Raw genomic sequence first — 19,143 nt, forward strand, 5'->3', positions numbered from 1 at the left:
CAATATATCAAAATCACTAATTACAAAACGGAAACATCACAACACACATTCTAAGAAAAACCTTTGAAAACTTGCAATGCGACCTACTCAATGAACATTAAAGTATCACGTCGTTAGTTACGGCCAAACATTAATAACAGTTATGACTGCGATCCTGAGAAGATTTAGTTTCCCGTGTTTATTTTTAATTCAGATTTCGAAATCTTTCAGCTTAAATGTTACCGCTCTGATATTCGTCTATATTAATGTCAACACTGTCTCTACAAGCTTAAGTTGCTTTGAAAGTCTTTAGCCTATCACTACCCTCTGTGTCATTTTGCAGTTTGAATCCGGAAGTTTGCAACCAGACGAAATGTTGAAGAAGGCTAGAAAGACAATAGTTATCCCACACCCTGCAACGGCGAAGGACCCGAAAGGCTTGTGTTAATCTCGGACACTACATGTAAGGACTGTGGAACAGCTACATGGGAAGACATATATGATATGTTAGAAAAAGAAAAGCCGAAGGTAACAGTCGTGCAGATAACAGCTGATGAATCTGTTCCATCAAGAGATACACTTAACGATTTATCCAACTCTTTTCTTCACCGAATAGCGGCCCGGCCAAAGATTTTGCCGTATACTGATATGGTAAAATGGGTGATTGAAAGCATCAATATAACAGATAGGACACTCCTCACAGCTGATGGAAGAGTGTTTGGATCTTTCAAGCCTGAAGACTTGAAGAGAATGTATCATTTGCCAGAACCCCAGAAGTTCTACAACAAATCATTCCTCCAAGAATTCTCGAAAGAAAATCAAGTAGAATCAGATCCCATCAGACAATGGAGACACTTCCCGAACAAACACAAACATGAAACATCAGGTATGTATTCTGTGGACTCCCTAACGTCTCCATATTGTTATGCTACCGCAATGATGTGTAGATTGTTTGGATATTCCAATACTAGTAAGTTTTCTATTGAAATGGTTCCAAATTCTTGACTACAGGAAAAACAGATATGTTTCCACTCGAGTCGTTCCCCCATTTTTTATGAGTGCCTACATAGTTGATACCATCTGTTTCAATTTCGAGTTTCCCATTATGGAATGGAAATGGACTATCCAGGACCCAACTCCTATCCATATTTACCATAAACTCCTATGGAAAAGCCATTTTAAAAAACATTTCTATAGAATTTGTCATCGTTTCATCCTACCCATTCATCACGCCATTTTTAATGAACCAACTCCTCAGCTGTCCGAGGAGGCTACTATTGATTTAACGTCAATTGGCAGTTGGTTTGGGGAGGAAATGTTCACATACATTAGGGTTTTCGGAAGCATCGTCGACCCGCATGTCCTTCCTCTTTATGTCCCAGACAAACTATATGCTAGGGAGATAGCCTGTCAAACAATTGAAAAAGGACTCACCAGAAATCTTAAAGAAGCCAAGAAACTGTTATGGCCTACCTTTCCTATTCGCTGCGGCATTTATTCATTGCATGATTACAAACATGCCCAAATTGAGGCTGAAAAAATAAAGGGTTTGAATCTAGCTTCAATTCCCAAAAGACAGTATGACCCAAACAAAGTTGCCTACAATTTCACTGCTCAGGTGAAGGTTAGACAATTCATCCATGAGAAGGATGAATTCGATGACCTATTCAAATCAGTAGAAACATTCTCACAAGTAGGTCAACTAGCAAACATCAAGCTAGATTCAGAGAAAATGGGCCAATTCATCCAATATAGAACGAAAAGGCTTCAGACAGTACCACTAGACTTGCTGAACATTGTACCAGTCATTCAGCAAATAGAGCAAAGCACAAAACAGAATCCAGAGAAATCTTCAGGTGGAGCTGAGACAAGCGACAAATTGAGTAAACAGTTAAGCGTATTAATCAAAGAGTGGGAGCAATTTGACCAACAAATCAAAGGTCAAGATGATACAGAAAATATTATCACACAGTACCACTAGATTTGTTGAACATTGTACCAGTCATTCAGCAAATAGAGCAAAGCACAGAACAGAATCCAGAGAAATCTTCAGGTGGAGCTGAGACAAGCGACAAATTGAGTAAACAGTTAAGCGCAGATGTTAACATTGATCCAGTATTAATCAAAGAGTGGGAGCAATTTGACCAACAAATCAAAGGTCAAGATGATACAAAAAATATTATCACACCGAGACCCCCCTTAATACAACAGTCCATCATTCAAAACCCAGTGATTGAAAAACCGTCCAGCAAGGAGGAAACTCCAAAAGAAATCGAGGTAATCCCTGAACATCCTTCATCAGAGATTACACTGAGCATTGAGGAAATTCCACCTTTGGACGTGTTCTACAGCCCTAAACACAGAGTTGTAGTCAAGAGGAAAAGAAAGAAAAGAAAGATGGAGCAAACATCAGCAACAATTCTTAAAGATGAATCTATGAATATCATCTGGAAAGACTCAAGGGTCAATCCCTCTAAAGACTTGACCAAATTGTCTCAGTTTGCAGGAGCATATACAGTTGCTACAATAGATAAAGCAACTGAAGTAAATCAACTGGTTAAGGAAAAGGATGAAAAGATTAAGCAACTGGAGGAACAATTAATGATGGAAAAACAAGTTATTGATCATCATGTCAAAGAAAGACAACAACAGCTCCATCAAGAGTTTGAACAGCTAAAATTAGAACATCAGGAAGAGATAAAAGCTAAGGAAGAGCAGATAAAGCAGCTCCAATTCTCAATGGAACAGTTGAAAGACAATCCCAAAGTTGAAGAGTTTGTAAAAGAAGCCTTAGAGATAAATACTCTGTTATTTCAAGTCCAACTCTACCAGAAGATATCTCTCATTTACCCATTGTGTATCAAAACCAAGACATTGATAGATCAAGCAGTCAATTCCAGAATGGAATTTGAAGATGCAGATGATAAAATAACAAGTTACATCTCCTGGCAAAACACAAAAGAAGGAAGGGCTGCTAATTTGCAAATAATTGAAGAATCTCATAAGGAAATATTATTTTCAGAATGGGATATACAGTTGAAGAAAGCAGAAAGAGCAACCTCAAGGGCCAGGGCAGTAATGAATAACATCATTGAGCTGATAAATGATAACCTACACACCGCCAATTTAATTTTTGAATGTTCCCTGGAAAGTCTTCCAAAAGAAAAAGTTTTAGAAAAACAATGGATATAAGATTCGAAGACCAAAGAGGAAAGAATTAAAAAGTTAACAAGCCTCAATTAGGAAACATACTGGCTCTACCTAGTTAAACCACATAGCCAGCAAATGATGATAAAATGTCTCACTGACGCAGCTGAACGCATGATGCCAGAACTCTCGGATGGAGCATATATAGGTCAGTTTCACTCTAGGATGAGTCATCCGCCAAAAATCAAAACTATGCTGAAGATTTATCAGCTAAAGCCGCAGGATAAATAGTAGACGCAATGCATCTTTCAAAATGTTATCAACATTTCTATTTTGAACATGTAATCCCATATTTTAGGGAAGGTTGTTCCAACCTCCCTAAGCACTTTGTACGAATAATTAGTTCTTATTTTTCCTATAAAGACCCTTTCATGTCAACTAAGAAAGGGTCCTCAAATTGTATCAAATTAGATTAAAGAAGATAGCACTTCTGCACTTCTTAATTTACTTTTGTGAAAACAATGGATCAAGGTTCAAACTTGTTGTAAAGGGACTTCAGGAGGACTTGCATTTTTGTATCTTATTGAAGTTTTCGGAATAAGAAGAGTGAACCAGATTGTTATTTTCATAAGAAGACTCAAATACATATGGTACTTTTATCAGTGTCTTTTTGTCTCGTTTTATGCAATTAACAGTCTTTTGATTTGATATTGTTGTTATATGTACATGTCTCACACAATTCTACATTATATCACTTTTGAATAAGTTAGAATTGATATTCTAAATACATATGTCAACAGTGGATATTATTCTGTTATGCGACATGTTTTTATATTACTTTGTTTAACTTCTTATTCAAAGTGATCATCATTCAAGCTTAACTTTCTATAGGTAAGTGATTAATTTTCATTAGCATTTGTCTACTAGAAATCATTATAAATCGCATTGATATTAAATCACCCGGGTTATATAGATCTATTTGTATATTTTCATAAGTTTACAGATCAAACCATCTATCATCTTGTTATATATTTTAGACACCCATTCATCAAATCACACTTTATTGGGAAACTGGTCCCATACTATCCAGTCGGAGCCACCATACCAAACGGAAAAGGAGTTGTTTTAAGGTCTGGACCGGGTGCTTATCCTCCAATGTTGGTGCAATGATTTTAGAGGCATCAACAAGCCCTTACATTCTAGCCAAGGAATCCTAATCAATGTTGCAGTTGCACAAACGATCGGAGAGGGGCAGCTTGACGATTGGCAGAAGGATTTCCAGGAGGGAAAATGGAACTCAAAGGGAGTCTAGCAGAGAACTTCCAGACGGGAAGTAGAGAGACTCAGCAGGAGTCGAACGAAGAACTTCCTGACGGGAAGTAGACTTAGCAGGAGTCAAACAGAGAACTTTCAGGCAGGAAGTAGAGAGACTTGAAGGAGTCGACAGAGAAGAGCAGAGAGATGGCCGTGAATGGGCTGAGGGATCAGGGTAGGCTGGACTGAGCATCCAACTTTCTGGTTTGGAAGGCCAGGATCCTATCCATTCTAGACAGACATCGCATCAAGGCCTACCCCTTTAGAACAGTGGAGATCCTAGTTGACCTAGCTGAAAATGAGAAGTACGAGGAGGCAATGGCCAGGGCGAAGTACATCATCCTTGATGGGGTCAAGGATCATGTCGTCCAACATATTGCCGAGAAGGACATGACAAATGAGATGTGGGAAACCCTAAAGAAATTGTACCAGCATACTTCCATCCAGAGGAAGATGTTACTTAAGAATGAGCTGCAGTCATACCAGATGCAAAAGGGGGGGCAGATAGATCACTTCCTTAGTCGGTTGAAGGAGATCAGGAACCAGCTAACTTCCATAGGGGCCACGTTGGATGAGGAGTGTTGGTGAGAACCGCACTTAACGCAGTCTCCGAGGAGTGGGAGACATTTGTCCAGAGCATACTAGGCAGGGTGGATCTTCCAGATTTGGAAGAATTGTGGGCGGCTCTTCGCCAAGAGGAGATCAAGCGATTGAGTAAGACGAGAAGTGGCAGTAAAGGAGTCAGGATCAAGATGGAAGAGGAAGAGGATGCAGCTCTAGCATCTACGGGAAAGCGGGAGAAGAGGAAGAAGAAGGACCTCTTCAAGGTCAAGTACTTCCATTGTGGGGAATTGGGTCATTATGCGAACCAGTGTCTGAGGAAGAAGAGTAAGGGAGAGGATTCTGACTCTAAGGCAGCACTAGAGAAGGCAGAGAAGGAGGTCGAGGAGGATGACGATTGTGCCATGAGTGCTCATGTAACTCTAGAGAAGAGGTGGGGAGACATCGAGCTATAGTCAGGAGGACTACAGGCGATGAGGGGCAGGATCCTTGAGGTACCCAACCTCTTGGATTATACATTGCTACGGGAGCCCCGAAGAGAGAGTAGCAGGATTGGTCGATGTCGGTAAAAACAGATATGGATGAAGCGGCAGAGAGTGCTACAGTGCAGGAGTCCTCGAGCAATGCAAGGCTAGCAGGCTGCAGCAGTGCAAGAGGCACAGAGAGTGTTGCAACAGTGCAGGATGGCACAGAGACGTTTGCAGCGGTGCAAGAGGCAAGGAGTTGTTGCAGCAGCGCAGAGGTCAGTAGAGAGAGCACTTGATAGCAACAGAGAGAGCTTCAACATCGGGAGTGTTTCTAGCCTGACAGGGATGTCAGAAGTTGGGTGGATCAGTTACTTCTCAGTAACTGAGTTGCAGTGCAGTAGTAGTATGCAATAGCACGATGCAGCATGATGAGAGGGGGACGCAATACAGATGCAGTGTTGGGAAGATGGACCAGCAACAGCATGGATGCAGAGGGAGTTGTCGTACAGATGCAGCAGTGGCAGTGGCAGAGCCATGGCAGAAGTACAAGATGCAGTGGGGTTGGGCGGGGAGGCCTAGCATCAGCACAGGTACCGGTGCTAGATAATCAGAGTGATGCTCAGTGAGGAGTATTACTAGAGCACAATCCTCGCTAAGAAGGAATGTTGATTTTGGGTAGCATCGGATGTGCTCTAGCCATGAAAATTGGTGGAGAGGCTAAAGCACGTGAGATCTCCAAGACCCAGAAATGGTTTGGACAGATTGTACCCGGTTTGGGAGATATTAAAATAATTAATATTTTTAATGGAGTTCCTAAGTTTAAACTTAGGAAAAATAAAATATTAATGGGTATTAATATAAAACTGGGTTAGAAGGTTCCAAAAGTCATGGATCAAGCCAAATCTAATCTTAGCCATTGATTAGACATTTAATCTCAGTCGTTGAAAAACCAACAAGGAAAGTATAAGAAGAGGCTTGAGGGTCAGTTGAAGAACACACCAGAGTGATTAGTCATTCGATTTGCTAGAGCGGGGTTGTTATGCAAAGTCGAATCAATGATCAGCAGTGAGGGGCAGTGAGTACTGGACAAAGAAGCAGAGACAGTGTCGAGAGATGAGCGCAGAGGCAGAGAGCGAGAAGCAGCAGCCAGAGCAGGCCACGCAAAACCAAGCAGAGACAACGTAGAGGCCAGAGGGACTGCATCATCCACGCAAAGAGCGGCTGGAGTGACGCAAAGGGTCCCAGAGGCTACGCAGTGCCACAAAGGGCTGACGCAGAGGCCAGAAGGGCCAGCGCAGAGCTTCAGAGTCGTTGGAGAGGGTTTCGTGGGACAGGTTTTCTGAAAACCTGTTTCCGAATAGAGAGGTATTGCTGTCGGTTATTTTTCTCTGTCAGGTGAGCCAGTTTGGTAGCCAGTTGTACTCAAGAAAATACTACACAATAATAAACCCTCAAAATAGCTGCACCGGTTTTCTCGCATTGGATTTTTCCGGGGACATTTGTCCAAAAATAACGGTGTCACTTGTGTGTTTGCTTTATTTCAGTTGTTGATCTGTAGAAGTTGTGACTGTATTGTGTTTATTTCGGTATTTAAATGTTTTAAATAACTTGTTCAAATTTAACAAGTAGAAGAAATAAACCAGAAGAATACAGATTAAATTTCCAACGGGTAGACTTAGAAATTTCAACATGGTCTTGCATCTAATAAATTATCTCCAAGCATAAGCTTGGTTGATAGACATTTAGGGCCACCCTTTCTCAATTTAGCTTGAGGGACTTAGCACCTCTTTAGTGGTTAACACGGTGACCTTGCAGTCGTCAGAGCAACAGTTTCTGCAATGCCAGAGGCATCGGGTAGTTAGAACATTGGGGGAGGTATCGTAAATCAAGCCTCTGCTTGCTTCTCGTTGGCTTTTATCCCACAACTTACTCTGGAGACTAGTTCCAAAATAATTAAGAGGAAGGTTACACTTAGAAGAGACATCTAACTTAAAATCAATCAAGATTATGCATTACACCTAGGTCTTACGATTTGCATAGCATATAAGATAGTTAAGCATTGAAGCAGCAGTTGTTCATCTGATTACTTGGTCCTTAATCGATATAAAGCAAGAAATTGACTCCATAAGGCACTGGTCTCACATTTAAATCTAAACTTATCTATAAAACTTGCTAAATCAACTAAGCGGCTACGCCATTCAACTATGTTTCCCGGACTTGTTGGTTGGCAACGAGTCATTTATTTCCATCTTCCATAGGGGCTTGCTGTTGGGAGACAGCGAGAACGGAGTAGGTGGGGATTAGAGTGGCAGCCCCAGCCCTAAGTCGTTGTCGCACCATGCCTATACATTATGAGCGAAAACAAGGCCCTCATTTATAACCAACCATATTCTTCATTAAAACAATTATATAATATATTCCTTAATTCTAAAATGGATTATTTTACTGCATTCCAACTATCTTGGATTGTTTGACATGCGTAAATGAACTTTGTTCTCAACACTTACGATTATCGTCGGTTTCCAGAGTAACTTATCTAATTATAACATCCTCCTGCCATTTAGTAGTTGCTTCTAAGATGAATACAATCTAGATTTGCCAGAGTCAATATTTTTGTTATTTTCGATGGCTACTACGATTCAACAATTAAACTTGAATTAACAAAAGTAAAGTATGCTTGCATAACCCAGTAATGTCAATTTTGAAGTAACATCCACCTTCAATTTGTTGGAAAATGTAACTAGGTGCGATCTTCATTAAATGCATTTGCGTCATCATGTAATGTACTTGTCAAAAGAGTAAAGAAAAGAATTTTATTTATTATTATTATTATGACTTGTTAAAGCATTGGTTTCATGCTTGGGTCATCATGTTTTAGGTCAAAGTCCGCATTGAGGACTTCTAGGATTTATTCTAAGTTAATAGAACCATTGCATGTTTAAAGAGAACCTTCTTGGGCTTTTGAATCATGTAAAAAGGTTAAGTATTGAGTCAAATATGAATCATGTTGCCTCCACACCAAGTCGACCTTAAGATGACCAAGTCAAACTCAAAGAGGGTTATTAGACCTCACCAAAGGACTATAAATGAAGCAGTTTGAATTCCATTTGAAGCGCACACAACAAACAAGTTCGATGTCTCTTGAAGCTAGGAAAAAGTGTGAAATAGAGGAAGGAAGGAAAAAGTAGTGCAAGTTTGGTCTAAGTAAAAGAAAGAAGGAAAATCGAAGTTTTGGTCCATTTATCTCTCTCTCTCTCGTGCCCTAGTTTGGAAGATAGAAGTTCTCTAGTTGATGTTGTAGCCAGTTGCTGCATGTTGTTGCTACCATAGGCCGAAATTGTTGGTGTTGGGTGTTGTTACCTCAAGAAGTTGTATTGGGCCAAGATCGAAGTTTCTAAGTGAGGATCGAAGTCTTTCAGTGAAAATCGGAGTCTCTAAGGCAAGCTCAAAGTTGTTGGGTCGAAGAAAGTGTTGCTATTGTTGTTGTTGCTATCTGGTCTAGTAGGATCATCTGCAACAGAAGAAGGAGGTTGACTTGTTGTGGCGGAAAGTTTGTGTCAAGGTCTAGAGTCTTGGGATATCTCAAGAAAATTATTTAAGGAAGAATTATTGCTTGGGTTTTCCCCTAGAGAGGGGTTTTCCCTGGCCATGAGCATATATCTGGTGTCCATTCATTTTTGTGTGATTGCTTTGGTAGTTGCTTGATAAACTAAAAGAAATAAGATATAAAGGAACCTAATAAGAAATAAAGAATATCACAAGTAATTATCAAGTATAAGAAAATATTTCTACCTTTCTGATTTTCTAACATGGTACCAAAGCTTTTGTGAAGAAAGAAGTTAAAGGCAGTCTCAAGCACTTGATCAAGGAATCATTCAAAAGGATTATTTCAAGGAAGAAGTCTACTATATTCAAGGAAGATGTCTAACACAATCAAGGGAGAGAATAAACTTGAAGGAGCCTCAAACTACAGATCTTGGAAGAAGAGGATTGACCTCATCCTTGAAAAGAACAAAGTACTATACTTGGTGAAAGGAAAAGTAAAGAAGCCTACAAAAGACTGTTGATTTGGGGTAGCATCGGATGCACTCTAGCCACGAAAAATGGTGGAGAGGCTAAAGCACATGAGACTCCAATACCCAGAAATGGTTTGGGCAGATTCTAAATAGTTTGGGAGATATTAAAATAATTAATATTTTTAATGGAATCCCTAAGTCTAAACTAAACTTAGGGAAAAGAAAATATTAATGTGAATTAATATAAAACTATGTTATAAGATTCCAAAAGTCATGGATCAAGCCAGAGTTAATCTTAGTCATTGATTAGGGACTTAATCTCGATCATTGAATTGTCAACGAGAAAAGTACAAGAGGAAGCTTGAGGGTCACTTGGAGAACACACCGAGTTGATCAAGAATTCGATTTTCTGGGGCAGGCCTTGCTAAGGATATCGAAGGAGTGATTAGAGTTGCAGCTAAGAGGCAGTGAATACAAAAGCAGAGAGGCAGAGAGGGTATCGAGAGCATCGGCGCATAATCCGGGAGAGGGTTGTCGTAGAGCCAGCTAGAGGCCACGCAGAAGCAGCTAGAGGCCACGCAGAGGCAGCTTGGAGATGCGCAGTGCCAGAGAGAGCCAACGTGGGTGACGCATAACCTCCAAAGACTGACGCAGAGCTAGTTGGAGTGACGTTGAGCCAGAGACGCTGACGCAAACCCTAGAGGCTAACGCTAGGAGATTTCATGGGGCAGATTGGCGCTGATATCTGTCTCCGACTTAGAGGTACTACTGGCAAGGGCATTCTCTGTTGGGTAAGCCATTTCTGGCAAACAGATTGTATTTTGAAACTACTTAATAATAAAACCCTTAGATAGTTGCACCAGTTTTCCCGCATTGGGTTTTTTGAGGGACATTAGTCCAAAAATAACAATGTCACTTGTGTGCTTGTTTTTCCTTCAGTTGATGATTTGTAATGTGTTGAGCATGTACTTGTATTTATTTTTCAGTGTTTACATGGTAAATAACATGTTAATTAAATAGAACAAATAGGCAAAAATAAATCAGAAAGTACATGAAAAATTTCTAACAATTAGACTTAGAAATTCCAACATGGTATCAGAGCATGGTTGCAGATCACAAGAGAACTGAGGGCATCAGCCGAGCAGAGCAGCAACAGCAAAAACAGTTGTCTCAAGTGACAAAAGTTGTTCCTAGCGAAGAAGCAGCAAGGAAGGGGTGACACAGTCCTTGCGACATCAAGTTTGAGTCGGGAGGAGGATCAACGCAATGGTAGAAGGGAGGAGGCCTGACCTACGCAGTGCCTAGTCATCTTTCTCAGTCAAGAAGGATTAACGCCCGCAGCCAGGAGGTGCGGATCTTGCTGGTGTCGGGATTGCGCAAAGCCTAGAAGCTCTAACCTTCAGTTTGTTGAGGCATAGGAGGTTGTGGGTAAGTTGCGGAGTGAAGTTGGTGGGGTACTGTGGTCAAAACAGTGCCTAAAAGGGCAAGACCAAGGAGGGAGTTGATGCCGAAGATTTCTGGCCAAGAAATCTGGATCAGTGGTGTAGTTGCACTAATGATCGGGGTGGGAGCATCTCGACATTGGCAGAGGGGTTTCCAGGAGGGAAATCGAGGCTCAAAGGGAGTCACACAGAGAACTTCCAGGAGGGAAGTAGAGGAGCAGCGAAATGGCAGTGAACGGGGTAAGAGACCAGGACAGACTGGACAGAGCCTCAAACTTCGTAGTCTGGAAGGCCAGAATCTTGTCTGTTCTAGACAGAAATCGTCTCAAGCACTTCGCCTTGAAGACGATAGCGATCCCAGTTGACCCAGCTGAGAACGATAAGTACGAGGAGGCAATGGCAAGGACCAAGAGCATCATCCTTGACGAGGTCAAGGACCATGTAGTATCACATATTGCTGAAAAGGACACGGCAAATGTGATGTGGGAGGCCTTGACAAAATTGTATCAACATACTTTTGTGCAAAGGAAGATACTCCTAGAAAATCAATTGCGATCATACCAGATGCAAAAGGGAGAACAGATCGACAACTTCCTCGGTCGACTGAAGGAGATCTGGGATCAGCTGACTTCCATAGGGGCCATGCCGAATCAAGAATTGATGGTGAGGACAGCCTCCTGAACGCAGTCTCAGAAGACTGGGAGGTGTTTGTCAAGAGCATATTGGGCAAGTCGACCCTTCCAGATTGGGAGGAACTATGGGCGGCTCTTCGTCAAAAAGAGATCAAAAAGTTGACCAAGGCGGGAAGCAGCGGCAAGGGGGTCAGAATCAAGGAGGAGGAAGAGGAGGATGCTACCCTAGCATTTGAGGGAAAGCAAGAGAAACGGAAGAAGAAGGACCTCTCCAAGGACAAATGCTTCCACTGTGGGAACTGGGTCACTATGCGAGCTAGTGTCTGAGGAAGAAGAGGAAAGGAGAAGCTTCTGAGACCAAGGTTGCACCAGTAAGGGCGGAGAAAGAAGTGGAGACAGATGATGACTGTTCCATGAGTGCTCATGCACCTCGAGAGAAGAGGTGGGGAGACATCGAGTTGTGGTCAGACGGACTACAGGCGATGAGGGGCAGGATCCTTGAGGTACCCAACCTCTTGGATTATACCTGGCTATGGGAGCCCCGAAGAAGAGTATCAGTACTGGCGGATGTTAGTAGAGACGGATGTGGATGGAGTGACAAAGGGAGCTACAGTGCAGGACTCCCAGGACAGCGTGAGGCAGCAGTGTGAGATGCATGGAGTTGTTGCAGCAACGCAAAGGTCAGAGAAGGGGCACTTGTCAGCGACAGAGGGAGTTTCAGCATCATGGGTGTCTCTAGCCTAACAGAGATGTCAGAGTTGGGACATTAGTTACTTACTTCTCAGTAACTGAGTTGTAGTGCAACAGTTAGCAGTGGCAGTGTTATGGGCAGCACGATGCAGCATGATGAGAGGGGTTGTCGTACAGATGCAGCAGTACAGAGGATGTTAGGCAGCAGGCCTAGCATTAACACCAGGACTGATGTCAGATGATCAGGGTGATGCTCAGTGAAGAGTATTCCTAGAGCACAATCCTTGCTAAGATGGAGTGTTGACTTGGGGTAGCATCGAATGTGCTCTAGCCACGAAAATTAGTCGAGAGGCTAAAGCACATGAGATCTCCAATACCTAGAAATGGTTTGAGCAGATTCTAAACAGTTTGGGAGATATTAAAACAATTAATATTTTTAATGGAATCCCTAAGTCTAAACTTAGGGAAAATAAAATATTAATGTGAATTAATATAAAACTATGTTAGAAGAGTCCAAAAGTCATGGATCAAGCCAGAGTTAATCATAGTCGTTGATTAGGGACTTAATCTCGGTCGTTGAATTGTCAACGAGAAAAGTATAAGAGGAGGCTTGAGGGTCACTTGGAGAACACACCAAGTTGATCAAGAATTCGATTTTCTGGGGCAGGCCTTGCTAAGGAAATCGACGGAGTGATCAGAGTTGCAGTTGAGGGGCAGTGAATACAGAAGCAGAGACGCAGAGAGGGTACCGGAAGCATCAGCATAGAAGCCGGGAGAGGGTTTCCGCAGAGCTAGCGAGAGGCCACGCAGAAGCAGCGAGAGGCCACGCAGAAGCAACGAGAGGCCACGCAGAGGAAGCTAGGAGATGCGCAGTGCCAGAGAGAACCAGCGTGGGTGACGCAGAGGCTCCAGAGGCTGACGCAGAACCTCCAGAGGATGACGCAGAGCTAGTTGGGCCAGAGAGGCTAACGCAGACCCTAGAGGCTGACGCTAGGAGATTTCGTGGGGCAGATTGGGGTTGATATCTGTCTCCGACTTAGAGGTACTACTGCCAAGGGCATTCTCTGTTGGGTGAGCCATTTCTGGCACCCAAATTGTATTCTGAAACTGATTAATAATAAAACCCTCAAATCGCTGCACCAGTTTTCCTGCATTGGGTTTTTCGGGGAACATTAGTCCAAAAATAATGGTGTCACTTGTGTGCTTGTTTTTCCTTCAGTTGATGATCTGTAATGTGTTGAGCATGTACTTGTATTTATTTTCAGTATTTACATGGTAAATAACTTGTAATTAAACAGAAGAAGTAGGCAGAAATAAATCAGAAAGTACATGAAGGATTTCTAACAGTTAGACTTAGAAATTCCAACAAAGACTCCAGTGGTGTTGATAAAGCAAAGTTCGGAGATTTGGAATTAGTGGCCATGAACCTAATGGTAGAAGGAATAAAGGACAATCTTATCCCATTCATAGCCAGCATTGACCATGCTCAAGAAATGCATGAGGCCTTGTCAAAGTTACTCACTATTAAGAACAATGGTCAAGTAGCAAGCCTAAAGAATGTACTAAGGACCACAAAGATAACTAAAGAAGATACAGTGGCCTCCTTTGTGAAGATAACAAGAATCAGAGATGATATTTTGCCCATAGAGGAAATTGTTCCAGACAAAGAACTTGTGATCACTGCTATACTAGGATTTCCACCTACTTGGTGTGCATTTGTTGCAGGACTCAACAGCTAGAAGGAAGCTCCCACTTTTGAAGAACTAGGGACTGCTTGCAATCAAGAAGAATTAAGAATTTTATTAGTTGCCAACCCTGAAGGATTGTCAAATGTCTATGCTTCTCAACACAAAAGAAACTTCAAGAAAGGACCAAATAGGAAGGTTGACATGTCCAAAGTACAATGCTATCAATGTCATAAGAAGGGTCACTACAGGAGTGATTGTCCCGACAATCCAAGAAACAAGAAGAGAGTGAGAGATCAAACCAATGTTGCTAAAGAAGAAGATCTAAAGAAATCCAAACCTGAAGAATCTGATATAAGGGACTTACACTATTAAGTCCTTTGGTTCTAAGTCTTAAGTATCCTATTTTGTATTTTTGATGTTTAGAATTTATAGGTTTTAACATATTTTTGGAAAAGACATTTTCTTTTGTTTTTATAAGTTTATAGGTATCCCTCAAGCTTTGGAGGGAGCCCCCAACATCTCCAAAGATAAGTATCTCATTTCCTTTCAATTTCTGTTTTCATGTACTTATTTAAGTTTTGATTATATTAAATACTAATCATTATTCTCCCTCTATTGTCTTCATTAGGAAAACATCTGCTATATCCTCAAGGAGCATGGAAGAAGGTCTCCCAAGACAAGGTTTGTCAAGAAACAAAGGTATGCCTCAAAACTACAAAAACATTGATTTATTTATAATAAATGTTCATTCATTTGACAATCTATTACTAACATCATTATGTCTAGCTATATTGAATCTTAATGATTCTTGTTTTGGGTGATTCATCACTTGATAAATCTACCCCCTCCTCATATTCTTAATTGATCTTATAGAACCCTAGACAGGTTCTTTAGAAAACCTAACCTAAGGGTATGCAAATGTTAATGTCTGAAACCTGAATATTGCTTAGGATTATTGGAAAATAGTTTTGTTGATGATGTCATGTTTGGGATTTCGATATGATCATGAAAACCTAACTTATTAGGGTTGAAATGATGTTGTCTGAAATCCCGAACCTTTGAAATTTTGATATAGTAGGATTTGCTTTGTTATGTTATGAAACCCTAGATCTTTAGGGTTTGGTTGGGCCTATAAGCAAATTCCTTGTTAGGTATTTAAAGTCCTAGGAATGAAACCCTAGGTTTATATATGTGTCCATGTAATTGAAACCCTAGCTTGGTCTAGGTCGATATATGTCTAACATGTTGCCTAACATATGATATGCTTATGCATGATGATGAATTCCTAGATATATGTGTTGACCTAATTATTAATGGTCATAAGTCTTAGGGTTTAATATAAGTCCTTGTCTGAGTTTGATATTCTAGGATGATGCTGAAATGAGAAAATATAAGGTTTGTAGCTAACCCTAGTGGATGTTAGTCATGTTGTTGATTGAAGTTGTAATTGGTTCTTGGTTGTTAAAAGCTTATACATGATATCTAGGGTTTGTATGAAATCCTAGTAGGAAGTCTAACATATGAATTCTAAAAATTGCTTTGTAAGAATTGCTTCTAGGGTTTGCTATATGTTGTAGTTGGTAGAAACATTGAAACCCTAGATGTAAATGAAAGTTGTTATATAGGTCTTAATGAAGTATTCTAGGGTTTATGACAAAATCCCTAGCAATATGTTGAAGAGTATGTATCTCTTGTTTGGGTATCTGATATATATAAAGTTGAAATTCTTTTGTGATTCTGATATAACTAACTTCATGCTTCTATAGATTTGGTTGTACTTGCTATCTAAGTTGTGCAGGCACATAATCTTCAAGATGGTGAAGACGATCACAAGTAAAGTTGATGTGAAAGATGATAATAATGATAACTCTGATGAGATGGATGGAAGCCACTAAAGATTCTTCGATGTCGAAAAGAAGAAGAGATCTCCCTGAGATTAAGAGGGAGCCTGGATAGAGAAAATCTCCCTGGTTGAGAGGGAGAGCATAGTTTTGATTGGAGAATGAAGTTTGAAGGATATGTTGTTGTATGAAAAGAAAAGTATCAAAGATTCAGTTGATGGGCCTATCGTGTTTGAAAAGAAACATCCAGAAAAACCCCGAAGGTTTGTGTTTATTTATGAATATGTGAAAGTATATTATTGATTGGGGTTGTGTTTGTACAGGTGAATCTCTCGAAGGTTTTGATAGCATGTTGGTTACCAATCAATTTGATTGGGAGAGATTTGTTTTCCTTGATCTGCTGGATCAAGGAGTGTTGAGGCTTTGTGAGTGAAGCATTGCCTGGGAAGACATCTGGCTGACACTTTGTGTTGATGTCTAGGTCCCGAAGTTGGAAAGGTGGTGTTGATTGTAGAGCTCTGATTTTTGGATACACACCTGGATCCTTGGGTTGATGGTTAGCAAGTAAGCCTGATGGTACCTATAGAGGTTGAAATCTTGAGTCCATCTTAGTCCCACTTGGATAGATTGTCTTGGTCAGGAATCTAGTCCATGGCATTGCGGTGCCTAAACTATTGAAAGACCAATGGATAGATTGCCCTGGTCAGGAATCTAGTCCATGGCATTGTGGTGCCTAAAGTTCTTCATGGTTCATATAGTTGAGATCTTCCTTGTACTTGTATATAATGAATATCTCCCTAGTTAAGAGGGAGTGTTGGAAAATGTAACTAGGTTCGGTCTTCATTAAATGCATTTGAGTCGTCATGTAATGTACTTGTCAAAAGAATAAAGAAAATAATTTTTATTATTATTATTATGACTTATTAAAGCATGGGTTTCATGCTTAGGTCATCATGTTTTAGGTCAAAGTCCCCACTGAGGACTTCTAGGATTTATTTTGAGTTAATACAGTCATTGTACTTTTAAGGAGACCCTTCTTGGGCTTTTGAATCATGTAAAAAGGTTAAGTATTGAGTCAAATATGAATTATGTTGCCTCCACACCAAGTCGGCCTTAAGATGATCAAGTCTGCATCAAAGAGGGTTGTTCGACCTCACCAAAGGACTATAAATGAAGCAAGTTGAATTCCATTTGAAGCACACACAACAAGCAATTTCGATATCTCTTGAAGCTGGGAAAAAGTGCGAAATAGAGGAAGGCAGGCAAAAGTAGTGCGAGTTTGTCTAGGTAAAGGAAAGAAGGAAAATCGAAGTTCTAGTCCATCTATCTCTCTCTCTCGTGCCCTGGTATGGAAGATCGAAGTTCTATAGTTGATGTCATAGCCAGTTGCTGCATGTTGTTGTTGCCATAGGTCGAAGTTGTTGGTGCTGGGTGCTACTACCTCAAGAAGTTGTATTGGGCCAAGATCGAAGTTTCTAAGTGAGGATCGAAGTCTTTCAGTGAAGATCGAAGTCTCTAAGGCAAGGTCGAAGTTGTTGGGTCGAAGAAAGTGTTGCTATTGTTGTTGTTGTTGTCAGGTCTAGTAGGATCATCTACAAAGGAAGAAGAAGGTTGACTTGGTGTGGAGGAAAGTTTGTGTCAAGGTCTAGAGTCTTGGAATATCTCAGGAAAACTATTGAAGGAAGAATCATTGACTGGGTTTTCCCCTAGAGAGGGGTTTTCCCTGGTTGTGAGCCTATATCTGGTGTCCATTGATTTATGTGTTATTGCTTTGGTAATTGCTTGATGAACTAAAAGAAAGAAGATATAAAGGAACCTAATAAGAAATCAAGAATATCACAAGTAATTATCAAGTATAAGAAAATCTTTCTGCCTTTCTGATTTTCTAACACAATCAACAATAAAATTATACACACTCTACATTTTACATAAGGCACATCTTTTAAAACTTTTAGAACACCATTCTTGACACCTAGACAGGACTATTATACATGCACTTTAAGGATAGGCTATAAATGCTTTGAAGGTACAAACATTGCACCACAATTTTACTCTCAAAGGCACTATAGACAGAAGCAAGAAAATTTATTCACATGTCTATTGCTGCTCTATAGCAAGTATGCAATATTTTATATTTTGGGAGCTATTAGTCCACTGTGTATTGCGGCTTTCAAAACCCACTGACAAAGCCCCATCATCAGCGTAATGGGAAATGAATACTCTCGGAATTTTCAAAATTGCAATTGAAGAATAAATTAGAAGAAAAAATGGACGATATTGATTTGTACTTATTAAACTTTCCCAAGACAGCCATGAAAATGCTTGAAACATATAATCACCTGCACTGTTCAAAAATTAGCTTGCATTACTTAAATAAGAAACCAGACCAAAAAAAGAAGGGAATTTCTTTACCCTGATTTTAAATGTTCCAATTACTAAAGGTATCATACCCCTCTCATCCTTTTCTAATGGCTACATAGCTAGCCATATTCTTTGGTAGTTGGGCTTAGTTGACCTCTAAAGTCTAAACTAATATGAGGGGAGTTTAGCACTTGATCCTCAATCTCATTTCCATACACATACTTCAACCCTACTACACTTGAACTATTTGTATATCCTGCATTGTTTATTGAAAATTAGAAAAGATGGCAGAAGCCCTGTATTTGTAAATTGTTCTAAAGATGGTTGTACTCCCCAGCCCATTGACAATTCATTTTTGATCCATAGGAATCATACATTAATCGAGGAATTTTGTCACATAGTGATTCACCTTGTTGAACAATTAATAATGTCGCAACACAATGGCATCAGTTAGCAACAACTGTAGTACTAACAAATATGAATGACATAGACCTAGGATTTCAACAAATAAAACCATAAAATAATGATTTATTCATGTATTACACAACGTAAAAATGTAAATTTATAATTTTAATTCAAATAGTATCCATAAAAAAAGCTATAGCATATATCCAATTACCTACTTAAATCAACACCATTATCAGTACAATCTTTTGATGATAATCAAACATTTTTACAGGTTTCAATGTCTATTAAAATCACTGAGACACTGCCAGAAAAAAATTACAGCAGCCATTTGAATATACCTTGATGCCAGTATTTGTAGCCTCCCTTGAAGCCTCAAGGAGTGGATCAAACATTGGATTGAATGCTACTGTAAAGGCACAATCAACTATGCGTCCTGAAAGAGAATGAAGCGAGCCATTGTAGCAAGAAGGATATGCAAAAGAGCATTTTTTACTATCATAGAAATTAATTATAATGAGATGGTTTCATTATTTTTTTATTATATAAAAGTTAAGACAGTAAATTAATTTTGAGGCTATATAATTCTACATTAAAAAT

General features: G+C 40.1%; 1 protein-coding gene across 1 annotated transcript in view; it reads right to left on the reverse strand.

Annotated features, from left to right (window-relative positions):
* The window catches only part of LOC149167779 (methionine aminopeptidase 2B-like), a 299,021-nt gene that overhangs the window by 143,883 nt on the left and 135,995 nt on the right, over positions 1 to 19,143 (reverse strand). Inside the window, exon 8 of the mRNA XM_089433147.1 lies at positions 18,885 to 18,979. Within this exon, the coding sequence (XP_089289273.1) occupies positions 18,885 to 18,979 (95 nt within the window). The remainder of the gene's footprint in view (positions 1 to 18,884; positions 18,980 to 19,143) is intronic.

The sequence above is a fragment of the Pinus tabuliformis genome, chromosome 5_1 (genome assembly GCF_031772625.1).
Source record: "Pinus tabuliformis cultivar Carrire ecotype Pingquan chromosome 5_1, CPIR1, whole genome shotgun sequence".
NCBI classification, from domain to species: Eukaryota; Viridiplantae; Streptophyta; class Pinopsida; order Pinales; family Pinaceae; genus Pinus; species Pinus tabuliformis.